Source organism: Panthera leo, chromosome A3 (genome assembly GCF_018350215.1).
Source record: "Panthera leo isolate Ple1 chromosome A3, P.leo_Ple1_pat1.1, whole genome shotgun sequence".
Lineage (NCBI taxonomy): Eukaryota > Metazoa > Chordata > Mammalia > Carnivora > Felidae > Panthera > Panthera leo.
In genome coordinates this window covers 74106908-74121593 of record NC_056681.1, presented here as the reverse complement: position 1 = coordinate 74121593, position 14686 = coordinate 74106908, and the positions used below count along the sequence as shown (strand labels likewise).

Sequence of the window (14686 nt, the reverse complement as noted above, 5' to 3'; positions counted from 1 at the left end):
CAAAAAAAAAAAAAAAAAAATGCTAAAGGCAATTTTCAGTTTTGTTTAGTGGAAGGAAAACAGAACCTGATATTTAAGGTTGCTGTTTCACCGTCATGCATTCATTCAGCAAATCTTTACTGTATGTCACTCCTGTGCCAAGTACTAATCTAAGCCCTTGGGACACAGAGATGAACAAAATGAAGTCCTTGTCCTTGTGGGTCCTGAATTCATCAGTCTTCCAATTTCATATTGGAAAACACAACATATTCTCAAAAAGGTGAACTGAAAGATAAAGTAAAAAGAGAGAACCTTTAACTGCATTAAATGAATTCAGATCTTTTGGTCTAGACAAAAACCCAAACTAAAAAGACGATCTTCAGGATGAGAAAACTGACCTATGTTGGCAGTATTTGAAAAATCAGAACCTGGTATACCAAGGACACAAAAAGTTTTTAATTTTGAAAGAAAGGAAAGTATTTTCTGTAAAGCATAACTCAGTGAATTTGACTGTGGAAGACTCTTAAATAGATTATGAAAAGAAAGGTGTATAAGTGTTTTTAGGAAGGAAGGGGACTGTGAAGAGAAGGGACTGACTTAAAACATGTCATAGTAAACCAATGTTCCATTTTTGGAAAATAGTACTAGATTTGGAGCAGGGGGGTGTGGGGAATGTTGCTTATGCTGTGTATCTAGAGATACACAGTTTATGATCTTTCTGTAAATGATGCAGAAATTGAGGTGGATGATAGGTGCACCTTCATAACTGGTGGAAGGATGAGCAGAGGAGATAAGAGAATCAGATCAGTATGTTGGAGTGAGACCTCAAGTGGAATGCTTGAGGATACTTCATTCTAAACCCTGTCCCTTTCAATGTTTTTGTTACTGAACTGAGAAAACTGGCCTGCTGATAAAAAGGATACTGCTAAAAAGGAGTAGGTAACCGATCTGTTAAATGACAATTTTAATCTCTAAAAAATGTAAAAAAACAGGATTAAAAAAAAAAGCCAAATAGAAAAAAATTTAATTTGACAAGAAGGAATGTCAAGTCCTGTGGGAAAAGCCAACAAAGTGTATACAATTCAACTCAAAACCTGAGTGCTTGCCACGCCCTATATCAGGCACTGTCCTGTGCTCCAGAGATACAAATGGTACCTACTTTTTTTAAATCTTACAGGTGTGAAAAACCCAAAGACACTAACAAATCAGAAAGATAATACAAATAGGTAAAAGGCATAAATATGCACAATATGGATGAAGAATTAGATTGAAGAAAATTTGCTTCATAGAGACAGCTACATTTCATCTTGTTCCAAAGGTTGAGTAGTTTTTGATCTGTCATTAGGAGCAGGGACCATATTTCATTTGAAGGGAACAACATGTATAAAGTTAGAAAGCAGTATAGCCTGTTTCTGAAATGTATTTGAAAAAAATATTAAATTGGGACCAGATTTGAAAGGTTATTGTTATGCTAAGGATTTTGAAATTAAAGCTAGTATTTAACAACTCCGTATTGTATTCTATGAACTAGTGTTCCTGCTGGATATTGATTATTGAAAATTTTTCTATTCTAAAGTATATTTGAGCAGGGTTAAGCAGGTTTATTTAATGAGTTAAAGAAACTTTAATATGCTAGTATGAATTCTGAATCTCTAGAAATAGGATATATACTATTTCCCTAACTTTTTTGACCATAGAAATGTATAAAAATTTCTTGAAAGGAGATAATGGGGAACTCAGAGAATTTTATGTAGATTTGATTTGAATTTGATTTTTTTTTAATCTGATTTTTTTTTTTGTTTCTTTTTGGTAGTTTTTCCCAGCTTAGATGTTAGCCCTGGAGGATGAAGTGGGAGAGAATGAGAGCTGGGGGGAGACACTAAAATTTGGGAAACCAGACAGGGAGAATGCTGTCAGAGCAAGAAATAATGTGAACTTGTACTAAAGGAGTAGCAATGGATGTTTCAGTATTTAGGGGAAAGGACAACTTTCTAAAAAAATATATTTAAAGGATAAACTATCAGATCTTTGTGACTTCATGGGATATAGGACATGAGGAAAGAAGTGTTGATTCTGGCATAAGTGTCTTAGTTGCATTCAACCAAGATAAGAAAGGCAAGACAAAAAGGATTTATTGGGGGTAATTACATTTTGAATATACGTATATATATTTAAGGTGCTTTTGGGACATTTAGCAAGAGATGTCCAAGGCAAATTATTGGGTATACAGATGTAAGGCTTTAGCAAAGAGAAGTAGGCAGGCGAGAGGGATTTTTTAGGTCATCAGCATTATAGGTGATGGTTAAAAACCATGGGCATAAGTGACATTACTTAGAGAATATGAAATGAGATTCCCCTGCCACACTCCTTTATAATAAGTTCCAAGTGATTAAAAAAAAAAAAAAAAAAAAAAAATGCTTGGGGTGCCTGGGTGGCTCAGTCGGTTAAGCATCCAAGTTCGGCTCAGGTCATGATCTCATGGTTCGTGGGTTCGTGCCCCGCATCGGGCTCTGTGCTGACAGCTCAGAGCCTGGAGCCTGTTTCAGATTCTGTTGTCTCCCTCTCTCTCTGCCCCTCCCCCACTTGCGCTCTGTCTCTCTCTGTCTCAAAAATAAATAAACATTAAAAAAAAATTTTTTTTTAATGGTTATATAAAAATGAAACATTGAAGATTTTATCAAAATCTTAGGAAAAAACATTTTAGGCAGAATCCAGGAACCATCATTGCATATAAATTTAAAATTCTGTACAGGAAAATAAATCACAATAAACAAAGTCAACTGACTAGGAAATAATCTATTTTTATATTTCCTATAAACATTCAAAAGAAGTTTAACCCTTCTCATAAAAACAAGTCAAATTAAAAACAATAAGCTACATTTTTACCTTTTATCTGAACAAAGGTCAAGAGATTGGATGGGAATTAAGAATGTAGAACCTCAAATACTGCCAGTAAAAATATAAAATGCTACACTCTTTGGAAGGCAGTTTGACAGAATTATAATAAATGTAAACCCACACACCCTTTGACTCAGTAATCCCACTTCTGTTATGTGGCCTATAAACCCATGGGGGGAGTACTCTGCAGCCATTCAAAAGAAGAAGGTGGAGCTTTGTGTGGCATTATGTGTCAATATCCAAGGTATGTTATTAAGTGAAAAAAACAAGGTGCAGGATAGTGAGAGCATTCAGTATGCTTCCATAAGTAAAGAAGATTACACTACAATTCATATTTGGGCACAGAAATTTTCTGGGAGGATACACAAAACCTAATGATGGCTTTCATGGAAAGGTAAACAGGGGTTCAAGCTAGAAGAATTTACCAAATACATGGTTACTTTTCAAAAAAAAAAAAAAAAGATAAACACACCAAAAGCAAAAAGATGGATGGATTCTGTTAGGAGTTAAGGTTGCTATGTTTATAGAGGTTTTTGCTGAGAACAGTAATTACCTGTTAGAATTGTCTTAAGGGACTTTTGTCGTATGCTTAAAAAGAAATGAGGTAGTCAGATGACCTCTCCAACTTACTTCTGGTGATTGTCAATTTAAAACACTATTCACCTACATTAAAATAAATGTCAAGAGTATGATAGATATGTGTGTTAGGCTGATATACACATTACACACAAGCTCTTTTTCTCAACTATAGGAGTTCCAATTTCATCTGCTGTCGCAGGTGTGGCAATAGGATTGGTCACTAAAAACAATCCTGACAAGGATGAAATAGAAGATTATCGATTGCTGACAGATATTCTGGCAAGTATATCCACATTTTCAAATATTTAAGAGTGAAGATTATGCATTTTTATAAACATTTTATAAACATTGTATGTTTAGAAGAATAATATTACTTGAGAAATAAAGGTCCTTGTGCTTACTTTCTTCTTCTGAATACTAGCCTTGAATTTTATAGGATATGATGTTCATATATATATATATATGATATATATATATATATATATGAACATCATATATATATGTTATATATATACAATATATGTATATGTTATATATATATGATATATATATGTTATATATATGATATATATATGTTATATATATGATATATATATGTTATATATATGATGTATGTTATATATATATTACACTATAAATATTCATAATGGCTCACTTTAGGATGATTGTAAATGAATCCTTATGCATTTATGTGAGGAACATGATTTTAAAGTGATTTTGTGATGAAATAGTTACAACTTAAAGTCACAAATGAGAAGCAGTAGTTAATGTAGAAGACACTTTGTTTTTAGTCTCAGAAGACATGGTTTACTTCTAAAGCTATTTTTTTTAATTCTTCTCCAGTAACTGGGTGAATTTTATTTTTGTTTAAAACCATATCATACTTTCTTAAATTCTTTCAGGGAATCGAAGATTACAATGGTGACATGGATTTCAAAATAGCTGGCACTAATAAGGGAATAACTGCATTACAGGTATTTTAAAACCTATTTTGTTTCACTTGTATAATACTTAAATAATGTCATGAAGTAATATTTATATCATTTTTTGGCTTTTCCATCTTAGGCTGATATTAAATTACCTGGAATACCAATAAAAATTGTAATGGAGGCCATTCAACAAGCCTCAGGTAAGCTAACCCAGTGTGCCTGATTCTCTTTCCATCATTGTTCATTTGTTCATGGCAACTATAATTCCCATTAAACTTATTATTAAAAATGGGCTTGTTTATAAAATACCACTTTAGAAAATGAAATTTCACGTAACAACCTTTATGAGAGACCAGAGAAAATTCAGTTTTTATAGGATTTATGGAGAAGGGGGATTATAAGTAGACTTGTAAAGGTAATTAGGATATGAAGAGCTTTGACTATTAAGTTAAAGAATTTGGGTTTTACTCTGGAAAAACTAAGAATGCTGCTATATCTGATCTCATTTATTTTATATACAGTTGACCTTTGAACAATGTGCTCAAACTGCATGGGTCCACTTATATGTGGATTTTTTTTTTTTTTTTTAAGTTTACAGCAAAGGCATTTATTTTCTACTGCCCATCCCAGTCTCCATCCAACCAACTAAAGGCATCTCACACAAAGGTCATGCCTGCTATACTCTTGACTATCCTGAGAGGCCTTCTGAGGCCATCAGCAGCCCCCCAGGGGGCCCATAATTGTGCTGGGCTAAAGATCACCCAATGTGCTGAGAGGGTGGTCCTGTCAAGCACCCAGGGCTGGCTGGCAAAAGCCTCAGCTGAAGGAGGAACATGCCCAGAGGGCAAGACAGCACTGCATAGGAGTCCCTGCACAAAGTCTTCAGTGCTTGTGGGGTTGGGGAGGGACCCACTCCCCACCATGGCACCTTGGCCTCAAGGAACCCCTGGAGACCAGTGCACTCACGAGTGGCCACAGGTGTCAGGTGAATGGCCATGGGACTGTGGTACATGCCCAGGCAGATAAGGCAGCTATACTTTGTCTCCACACAACTGTTGCTACCTGCAGGCCACCCAGAGGTTGCCACTACTGAGCCTAGGCAATCAGGCTATGAAGCTCTGCCATTCTACAGGGAGCCCCCATCCTAGCTAAGCTACCTGACATGCCTGTGTACAAATATTTTTCAATAAACAAACATACAGTATTGTAAATGTATTTTCTGTTCCTTATGGTTTTCTTTTTTTAATTTTTTTAATGTTTTTTATTTATTTAGAGGGAGGGGGGCAGAGAGAGCAAGAGAGGGAATCCCAAGCAGTCTCCATGCTGTCAGCATAGAGCCCAACCTGGGGCTTGAACTCATGGACCATGATGAGATCATGACCTGAGCCAAAATCAAGAGTTGGATGCTCAACTGACACCCAGGCACCCCATCCTATGGTTTTCTTAATGACATTTCCTTTTCTCTAGCTTACTTCTTTGTAAAAATACAGTGTATAATACATATAACATACAAAATGTATTACTTAACTTTTTTGTTATGGATGAGGCTTCCAGGCAACATAGGCTATTAGTAGTTAAGTTTTGGGGAATCAAAAGTTAGACACGAATTTTCTAAGCAGGGGTAGATGTCCCTAGTCTCTAGTTGTTCAAGGTCAACTGTAGTTATAATTTTTATCATGTGTTTATCTCTTATAGTGGCAAAAAAGGAGATTTTACAGATTATGAACAAAACTATTTCAAAACCTCGAGCATCTAGAAAAGAAAATGGACCTGTTGTAGGTAACGCATTAAAATTATTTATTCCATGATAAGGTAAACATTAATATATAAAAGTATGTTATTTTAAATTTCCTTTAACTCCATACATAAAACAGAAATATTATAAATACTTCCATAGTGAAAATGCTTTAAATTTGGGGAGATATTTTTAGACATTAGAACTTTCAAAAACTTTAGTCAAATAACTATTTTTCTATTTTACATGAAATATTTTTACATGTGTCTAAGTCAAAAAAAATCTTGACTGATCAAGACATGTTTTATATTCATATACATATTTGAGTTATTTATAATTTTGTCTGTACTACATTTCAGAAACTATTCAGGTTCCATTATCAAAACGGGCAAAATTTGTTGGACCAGGTGGATATCACTTAAAAAAGCTTCAGGCTGAAACAGGTGAGAGTTGTGTGAAGTTTGGGGATTTTAATGCTAGGCCATGTAAGGGTCCATTTCATCTCTATTGTGATGCTCCAAAAATATGTTTAAGAAAAGAACAAGAGAAAAGAATGTAATATTGACATGTCTTTACGTTTTCTGTATGCCTCTTAATAAATCAGCATTCATCCTTAACTGTATTCAAGAAGGATCACCTAGAATTCATCAGTTTCTTTGCAACATTTTAAAATTGAACATTTAGAAAAATGTTTAGTTTTCAACTTTAGAGGATTTTGCTGTAATCTTCTATTCTGTTTTTCACTTAGTCTTATTTAAGCTATTTTATTTAAAGAGTATGTATAGAAATAGTATACTTTGTTTTTTCTGGAAACAATCTAAGTTACCTAGTACTTACCAGCTTTGAAGTTATTGAGGGAAAATGAGAAGCAGAGTTGCCTTAACCAGCTTTTTAGTTGATAAACTGACATAATTTCATCCCTTACCCGTCTGTTCATCACTCTAAAGGGTAAGAGAAAGAAGAAAAGGTGAGGAAAATATTATAGTATAGTTTCTACTCATAATTAAGAGAGCAAAGCCAAATCTTCCAAAATTAGAACTTATATATGCTTTGTCCTGCCAAACTGTAGGCTCCAAGGGCACAGGGACAGTGACTCACTGTTGTTTCCTTAGGGCTTAGCACAATGTCTGATACATAGCAGGTGTGCAATATGTATTTATTGGTGAATGAATCCTATCATTCCTAAAGCAGTGACTAAATATAACACAACCCTGCCCAGCTATTTACAGGTCAATCCCTTGCTGTCACATCTACTTTTTTTTTTAAGCTTATTTATTTATTTTGAGAAAGAGAGCGAGAAAATCCCAAGCAGGTTCTGTGATGTCAGCACAGAGTCCAGTGTGGGGCCCCAACTCACAAACCATGAGATCATGACCTAAGCCAGAACCAAGAGTCAGACACTCAACTGACTGACCACCCAGGCACTCCTCACATGAGCAAGTTAACTTTAATATGTTAAATTATCTTTTTTAAAGGAGTAACTATTAGTCAGGTGGATGAAGAAACATTTTCTGTATTTGCACCAACACCCAGTGCTATGCATGAAGCAAGAGACTTCATTACTGAAATCTGCAGAGATGATGTAAGTACAGATCTTATAATACTTTTTTCTTTTTTGTTGCTGTTTATTAATCTTATGACTTATTTTGCACTTACAGCAAGAGCACCAACTAGAATTTGGAGCAGTGTATACTGCCACAATAACTGAAATCAGGTAATGCTTTTCTGGTTTTTATAAGATTTATAAGTGCACATTAACTTCACATTTGCATTATGTACTTTGAAAGTATAAGGTATTTAGATTTTATGTCAATAACCATAGAATCATTAATTATTTTTAAGGTATATTTTATTTTCTATACTAGTTTGTTTTCAATAAGATGATTCTGCGATTGTACTAATAGATTCTTATATCTGAATTGTTTTCTTAAACCAAATTTCCCACCATTTAAATCTTCTAATAGTAAACAGGCCCAGAAAAGATCTAGCAATATTTCCTTTTTCTTTCTTCTTTTTCTGGTAGTTTCTTGTTAGTTTGTTGTAAAGATAGTATTACTTAATGCCTAAGGAGTGCATTTTTTAAAATGTCAGCTTCAACATCAGCTGAAAAGATTGATTTTCAGAATGAGAAAATCCACTAAGAAGAAAAAAAAACTATATCAGATGTAGCCTGAATGTTCAAAGTGATATGAAATGAATAATAAAGAATAAAAACCAAAGGAGGGGCGCCTGAGTGGCTCAGTCAGTTAAGTGTCTGTCTCTTGATTTCAACTCAGGCCATGATCTTATGGTTATAGGTTCAAGCCCCTGTGTTGCCAGCATGGAGCCTGCCTGGGATTCTCTCTCCCTCTCTTTCTCAAAATAAATAAATAAACATTTAAAAGTAAAATAAAATATTTAATGTCATTTCAAAATGTTTTGGGAAATACTATGAAAAGAAATACAGAAAAATATACAGTCTAAAAGCTTGTCCTTTTTATCTTTTCTCTGTACTTTGATTCACAAGTATTTAAATATGGGTTGTATGTTCAATTGAAAATATAAGTTAGAGAATCCTACTTTTTATTGTGTGTGTGTGTTTGCTTTGCTCTCATATGAATACGTAATCAGTTTGATTATCAGTACATACACAGATATTACTATTTTAACTAGGCTTATTTCCTTTTCAGAGACACTGGAGTAATGGTTAAACTATATCCAAATATGACTGCAGTACTGCTTCATAACACACAACTTGATCAACGAAAGGTAAAAAAAAATAAATAACTTGATTATTTTTAAAACTGCCTTAAAGGGGTGCCTGGGTGGCTCAGTTGGTTAAGCGTCTGACTTCGGCTCAGGTCATGATCTCACGGTTCGTGAGTTCAAGCCCTGCGTCGGGCTCTGTGCTGACAGCTCAGAGCCTGGAGCCTGTTTTAGAATCTTTGTCTCCCTCTCTCTCTCTGACCCTCCCCCATTCATGCTCTGTCTCTCTCTGTCTCAAAAATAAATAAACGTTAAAAAAAAAAAAATTAAAAAAAAATATAAAACTGCCTTAAAATAATCAGAGTAAAATTACCTGGGTTGATGAGGATTGTGTACTTTCTCCAATACTAGCCTAAATAAAGAAAACTAAAAATGACAAAAGGTTCTTATACTCTTTAACACAGATGTTTATATTTATTCTTTCATGATGGAATAGAAACATTCTTGAGAATTACATCTAGAGTTAACACGTGGCAGTTAACTACAAATATCTAGTTGTAGCCCTGTCTTGCCACTTTTCTTGACCAACCAAGCATGGCAGGATAAAGCTAAAAATACGAAACTATTCAAGAAAACTATGGGGGGGGGGGGCAGAGAATAGGAGTATTTGGTTTACCAAACCTTGAAATATAAAGCTATACAGAATAAAACAGTGTATTACCCAGAAATAGACAATTTATGCAACAGAAAATAGAGACCAGAAGTCATCCAGGTATATGCATGGGAACATAATACATTCTAAAAGTTGCATTTTCAGTCTGTGAAGAAACAAAGATTATTCAGTAATTCATATTGGAGTAGCTGGTTTGATATCTACTTTTTTTTTTTTTTTAATGTATATTTTTGAAAGAGTGAGTGTGTGAGCAGGGGAGGAGCAGTGAGAGAGGGAGACACAGAATCTGAAGCAGACTCCAGGCTCTGAGCTGTCAGCACAGAGCCTGATCCAGGCTTCAGAATTGTGAACCGTGAGATCATGACCTGAGCCGAAGTCAGACACTTAATGGACTGACCACCCAGGTGCCCCTGATGTCTACTTTTTTTAATACCAAAATCCCATCTGCTTTGAGGAGCTGTTAAAAACAAAAAAACATTTTAAGGTGATGAGGGAAGAAAAAAATCTGGGCATGGGAGAGTGGCGTTGAGGAATGACACTAGAAGAAAATTGGGATATTTTAATAATATTGGGACTGGGGAAATAGTTTTCAGCATGATATCAAAGCCAAAAATGTAAATAAATTGATTAAATTTGACCTTTTTTTTTTTTTTTTTTTTTTTTTTTTTTTAAGTATATGGCAGAAGGGTGCCTGGGTGGCTCAGTTAAGCGTCCAACTTCAGCTCAGGTCATGATCTCACTGTATGTTCGAGTCCCGTGTCAGGCTCTGTGCCGATAGTGCAGGACCTGCTTCAGATCCTCTGCCTCCCTCTCTCTTTGCCCTTGCCCTGCTCACACTCACACTCTCCTTCGCAAAAACAAACATTAAGGGGAAAAAAGTATGTGGCAAAATTGAGCTGAAAGGCAAGTAGCAACTTAGGGGGAAAAATGTATATAACATGAGAGAGGTTTCATACACAAAGGGATTATATGGATCAGTAAGAAAGAGCAATAGCAATAGCAATTGTTTTAAATGCAAATAAAACTAAGTTACTATTTTTCAGCTTTCAGATAGTTGAAAATTCCCAGTGTGAGTAAATATATGGTAAAACAAATGGACATTCTCATATACTTCAGATACTGTTGACAGGATTGGGGCAAACATTTTGGAGAGTGTTTGGTAAATGTGTATGAGTACCTTTGGCCCTAGAAGTTCAACATTAGGACTTTGTTTTGAGAGGATAATTTGAGTAAATGAATACACAATTGTTGAAATAATAATTACGTACAGAAAGGTTGAAAAAATAGTACACTGAACACCCATATACCTTACACCTAGATTCAGTAATTATTAACATTTGTAACACCAGAATTGAAAACATTAAATGACCATTTTTAGGATATCAAACAAATTACATAATTGAATATTGTTTCATACATTGATATAAAAAGATGTCCTCGGCGCCTGGGTGGCTCAGTTGGTTAAGCGTCCGACTTCAGCTCAGGTCACGATCTCGCGGTCCGTGAGTTCGAGCCCTGCGTCGGGCTCTGGGCTGATGGCTCAGAGCCTGGAGCCTGCTTCCGATTCTGTGTCTCCCTCTATCTCTGACCCTCCCCCGTTCATGCTCTGTCTCTCTCTGTCTCAAAAACAAATTAAAAAAAAAAAAAAAAAAAAAAAAAAAAAGATGTCCTCAGCCCTCAACAAGTACAAAAAGATCAAGATCGTACCATGCATATTTTCAGACCACAATGCTATGAAACTCAAAATGAACCACAAGAAAAAATTTGGAAAGGTAACAAATACTTGGAGACTAAAGAACATCCTACTAAAGAATGAATGAGCTAACCAAGAAGTTAAAGAGGAAATTAAAAAGTACATGGAAGCCAATGAAAATGATAACACTACAACCCAAAACCTCTGGGACGCAGCAAAGGCAGTCATAAGAGGAAAGTATATAGCAATCCAGGCCTTCCTAAAGAAGGAAGAAAGGTCTCAGATGCACAACCTAACCTTACACCTTAAGGAGCTGGAAAAAAAACAGCAAATAAAACCCAAAACCAGCAGAAGGCAGGAAATAATAAAGATTAGAGCAGAAATTAATGCTATTGAAACCAAAAAAAACAGAACAGATCGATGAAACCAGAAGCTGGTTCTTTAAAAGAATTAACAAAATTGATAAACTCCTAGCCTGTTTGATCAAAAAGAAAAAGGAAAGGACCCAAATAAATAAAATCAAGAATGAAAAAAGAGATCACAACCAACACAGAAATAAAAACAATAATAAGAGAATATTATGAGCAATTATATGCCAATAAAATGGGCAATCTGGAAGAAATGGACAAATTCCTAGAAACATATACACTACCAAAACTGAAACAGGAATAGAAAATTTGAACAGACCCATAACCAGTAAAGAAATTGAATTAGTAATCAAAAATCTCCCAAAAAACAAGAGTCCAGGGCCAGATAGCTTTCCAGGGGAATTCTACCAAACATTTAAGTTAAGAGTCAACACCTCTTCTCTTAAAGCTGTTCCAAAAAGTAGAAATGGAAGGAAAACTTCCAAATTCTTTCTATGAAGCCAGCATTACCTTGATTTCAAAACCAAATAAAGACCCCCACTACAAAAGAAAAACTATAGACCAATTTCCCTGGTGAACATGGATGCAGAAATCCTCAACAAGATATTAGCCAACCAGATCCAACAATACATTAAAAAAAATTATACACCACGACCAAGTGGAATTTATACCTGGGATGCAGGGCTGGTTCAGTATCCGCCAATCAATCAGTATGATTAATCACATCAATAAAAAAAAAAAGGACAAGAACCATATGATCCTCTCAATAGATGCAGAGAAAGCATTTGACAAAATACAGCATCCTTTCTTGATAAAAAACCTTCAAGAAAGTAGGGATAGAAGGATCATACCTCAAGATCATAAAAGCCATATACAAAAGACAAATGCTATTATCATCCTCAATGGGGAAAAACTGAGATCTTTCCCCCTAAGGTCAGGAACAAAACAGGGATGTCCATTCTCACCACTGTAAAAAGATGTCCTCAACATATTATTGAATGAAAAATTAACATACTATAAGACAAGCTCAGTAAGGTCCATTTTTACAAATGTAATACACACTAAGTAGACATTTGAATACTTGTATTAGCAGTAGTGATCTAAAAGTATAGAGGTCTTCAGTAATTTTTGCTGTCATCTGAATACTTATGTATTAAGTCTTTATCAACAGATTTTATAATCAAAAAAACAATAAAGCTGTTTCTACTTAAAAAATGTGTACTACTATGGATATTAGGAAATTATATACAACAACTAATAGATTAACATGTTCTCTCTCAGATTAAACATCCTACTGCCTTAGGATTAGAAGTTGGCCAAGAAATTCAGGTACTTGTATTCAACTTTTTACCCTTAATGTTGTAAATTATATCCGAAGTTTGAATTTTTTTTTTTTTTAAGTAAGCTGAAAGAATCAAAGCAACATCTGTGATTTACATTATTTATATGCTGTGCTTTTTAAACTTTAGGTTTGCTCTTAAATAGACTCACTAAAGATTTAAGATGCAATTCTTTCCCCTAGCTTATAGTTTAGTTAGAACAGTAGTCCCCTTTAGAGCTTTAAAAAATACATGAGGTCAATGATGACTGTGCAGTGATTTGCAGACAGGACAGGAGAACCCTGAAAGTGTAGTAACTCTGTTGAAGGCCTCGAATGTCATATTTGAGGAGTTGAGACTTTAATTGCTTCTACACTGCTTAAGGCTAAAAGTTTTTAAGTTTGATGAAAGCCATGTTGTTTGACCTTTTCTATAGTCTTTTATGAGTGGATAAAGGAAGTCATTGCCAGTCTGGTGTGGTGTGGTTTGGTTTTGTTTCTTTTGTTTTATTGTTCTTCCATACCACATTCCAGCTACACCTATCATCCATGACCCGGGTAACTAAGGTTTCTAGTTTATTCCCAATCTGTAGTCCCATTGTTCAAGTAGCCTCTGGAGAAGAATAAAAACTAAGATACATCTGTATAAGATTGTTTTTTTTAACATCGTAAGGGACTTTAAAACTGCCACAATTCCCCCTGACTTGTGTTGTCTAAGGTCAAGCCAAATAATCTCCAGTGTGATAGTCCTTTTTGAGAAATAGTGTAAATGACCCAAGCATAATCCTATATAGTTTGTAGCACCATTAGGCTCAGAAATCCCTTATCGAGAATCATTGACCATGGCTTTCACTGTTCTTCCAGTGTAGAGACCTGGAAGGCACAGATGAGTCTAACAGAAGATTATAATTGGACAACTAAATGCTGGTCTCTTCTTTTTTTATAATCACTGTTTAACCAAATTATATTTATTAGCATATACCTCTACTTAGCACTGAGCTATGCTTTCAACAGACAAGTAAAAACATTAATCAGTGTTTTATTTGCACTATGTAAATTTAAATATCTTCTAATTTGGATGTCAATCACTGTACTATAACTTTCAAAGTAAATTTGTTTCTTTAATATAGGTGAAATACTTTGGACGTGATCCAGCTGATGGAAGAATGAGGCTCTCTCGTAAAGTGCTGCAGTCTCCAGCTACAACTGTTGTCAAAACTCTAAATGACAGAAGTAGTATTGTAATGGGAGAATCTGTTTCACAGTCATCATCTAATTCTTCCCAGTGATTTGGTTGTTTTAAAGGGAATTCTAGAATGATATTCTGTAGAGCAAAATTTCAGTAGTGTCTTCTAATGTATAGATTTATATATAGTATAAATATATTCTAATGATTTGTATTAAAATGCTCATTTTATGTGGTCTATTTTTTTATTTTAAGAGTTACTTCTATTCTTATTTTTATTTATGTTATAAATGAATAAATATTAAAACTAAACCATTTATATACATCTTTAAAAAGATTGCCCTTCAGTTCCTATAATTCCAAAATAGCTTAAAACCTTAGAAATAATAGGTAACATTTGCTACTGTAATGGATCTCTTCCTACATATCTTCTTTTCCTTCTTTGTATATAGTTGTGACAGTTTACCCTTGGTCATGTAATAGCTTACCTCTGCACAAGTGCTGTACTTGCCTACAACTTTCACAGACTGGGACTTGCCGTATTCAAAGCCAGTTTCTTTAGTACAGTTACCAGATATAATAAGGAGTTGAAGAAGCTAATTTGATCTGTTTTTTTAATGATACACCATCTTTCAAATTGGTC

General features: G+C 34.6%; 1 protein-coding gene across 4 annotated transcripts in view; it reads left to right on the top strand.

The window, feature by feature from the left end:
• The window catches only part of PNPT1 (polyribonucleotide nucleotidyltransferase 1), a 48988-nt gene extending 34716 nt beyond the window's left edge, over positions 1 to 14272 (top strand). For 3 of the 4 annotated variants that reach the window (XM_042932316.1, XM_042932315.1, XM_042932314.1), the window contains 10 exons: positions 3629 to 3735; positions 4359 to 4430; positions 4522 to 4585; positions 6081 to 6164; positions 6480 to 6563; positions 7596 to 7702; positions 7779 to 7834; positions 8790 to 8868; positions 12821 to 12868; positions 13988 to 14272. In XM_042932316.1, the coding sequence (XP_042788250.1) occupies positions 3629 to 3735; positions 4359 to 4430; positions 4522 to 4585; positions 6081 to 6164; positions 6480 to 6563; positions 7596 to 7702; positions 7779 to 7834; positions 8790 to 8868; positions 12821 to 12868; positions 13988 to 14146 (860 nt within the window). In that variant the 3' untranslated portion in view covers positions 14147 to 14272. The remainder of the gene's footprint in view (positions 1 to 3628; positions 3736 to 4358; positions 4431 to 4521; positions 4586 to 6080; positions 6165 to 6479; positions 6564 to 7595; positions 7703 to 7778; positions 7835 to 8789; positions 8869 to 12820; positions 12869 to 13987) is intronic. The other variant, XM_042932318.1, reaches the window with a different exon arrangement.
• The last annotated feature ends 414 nt before the right edge of the window (positions 14273 to 14686 follow it).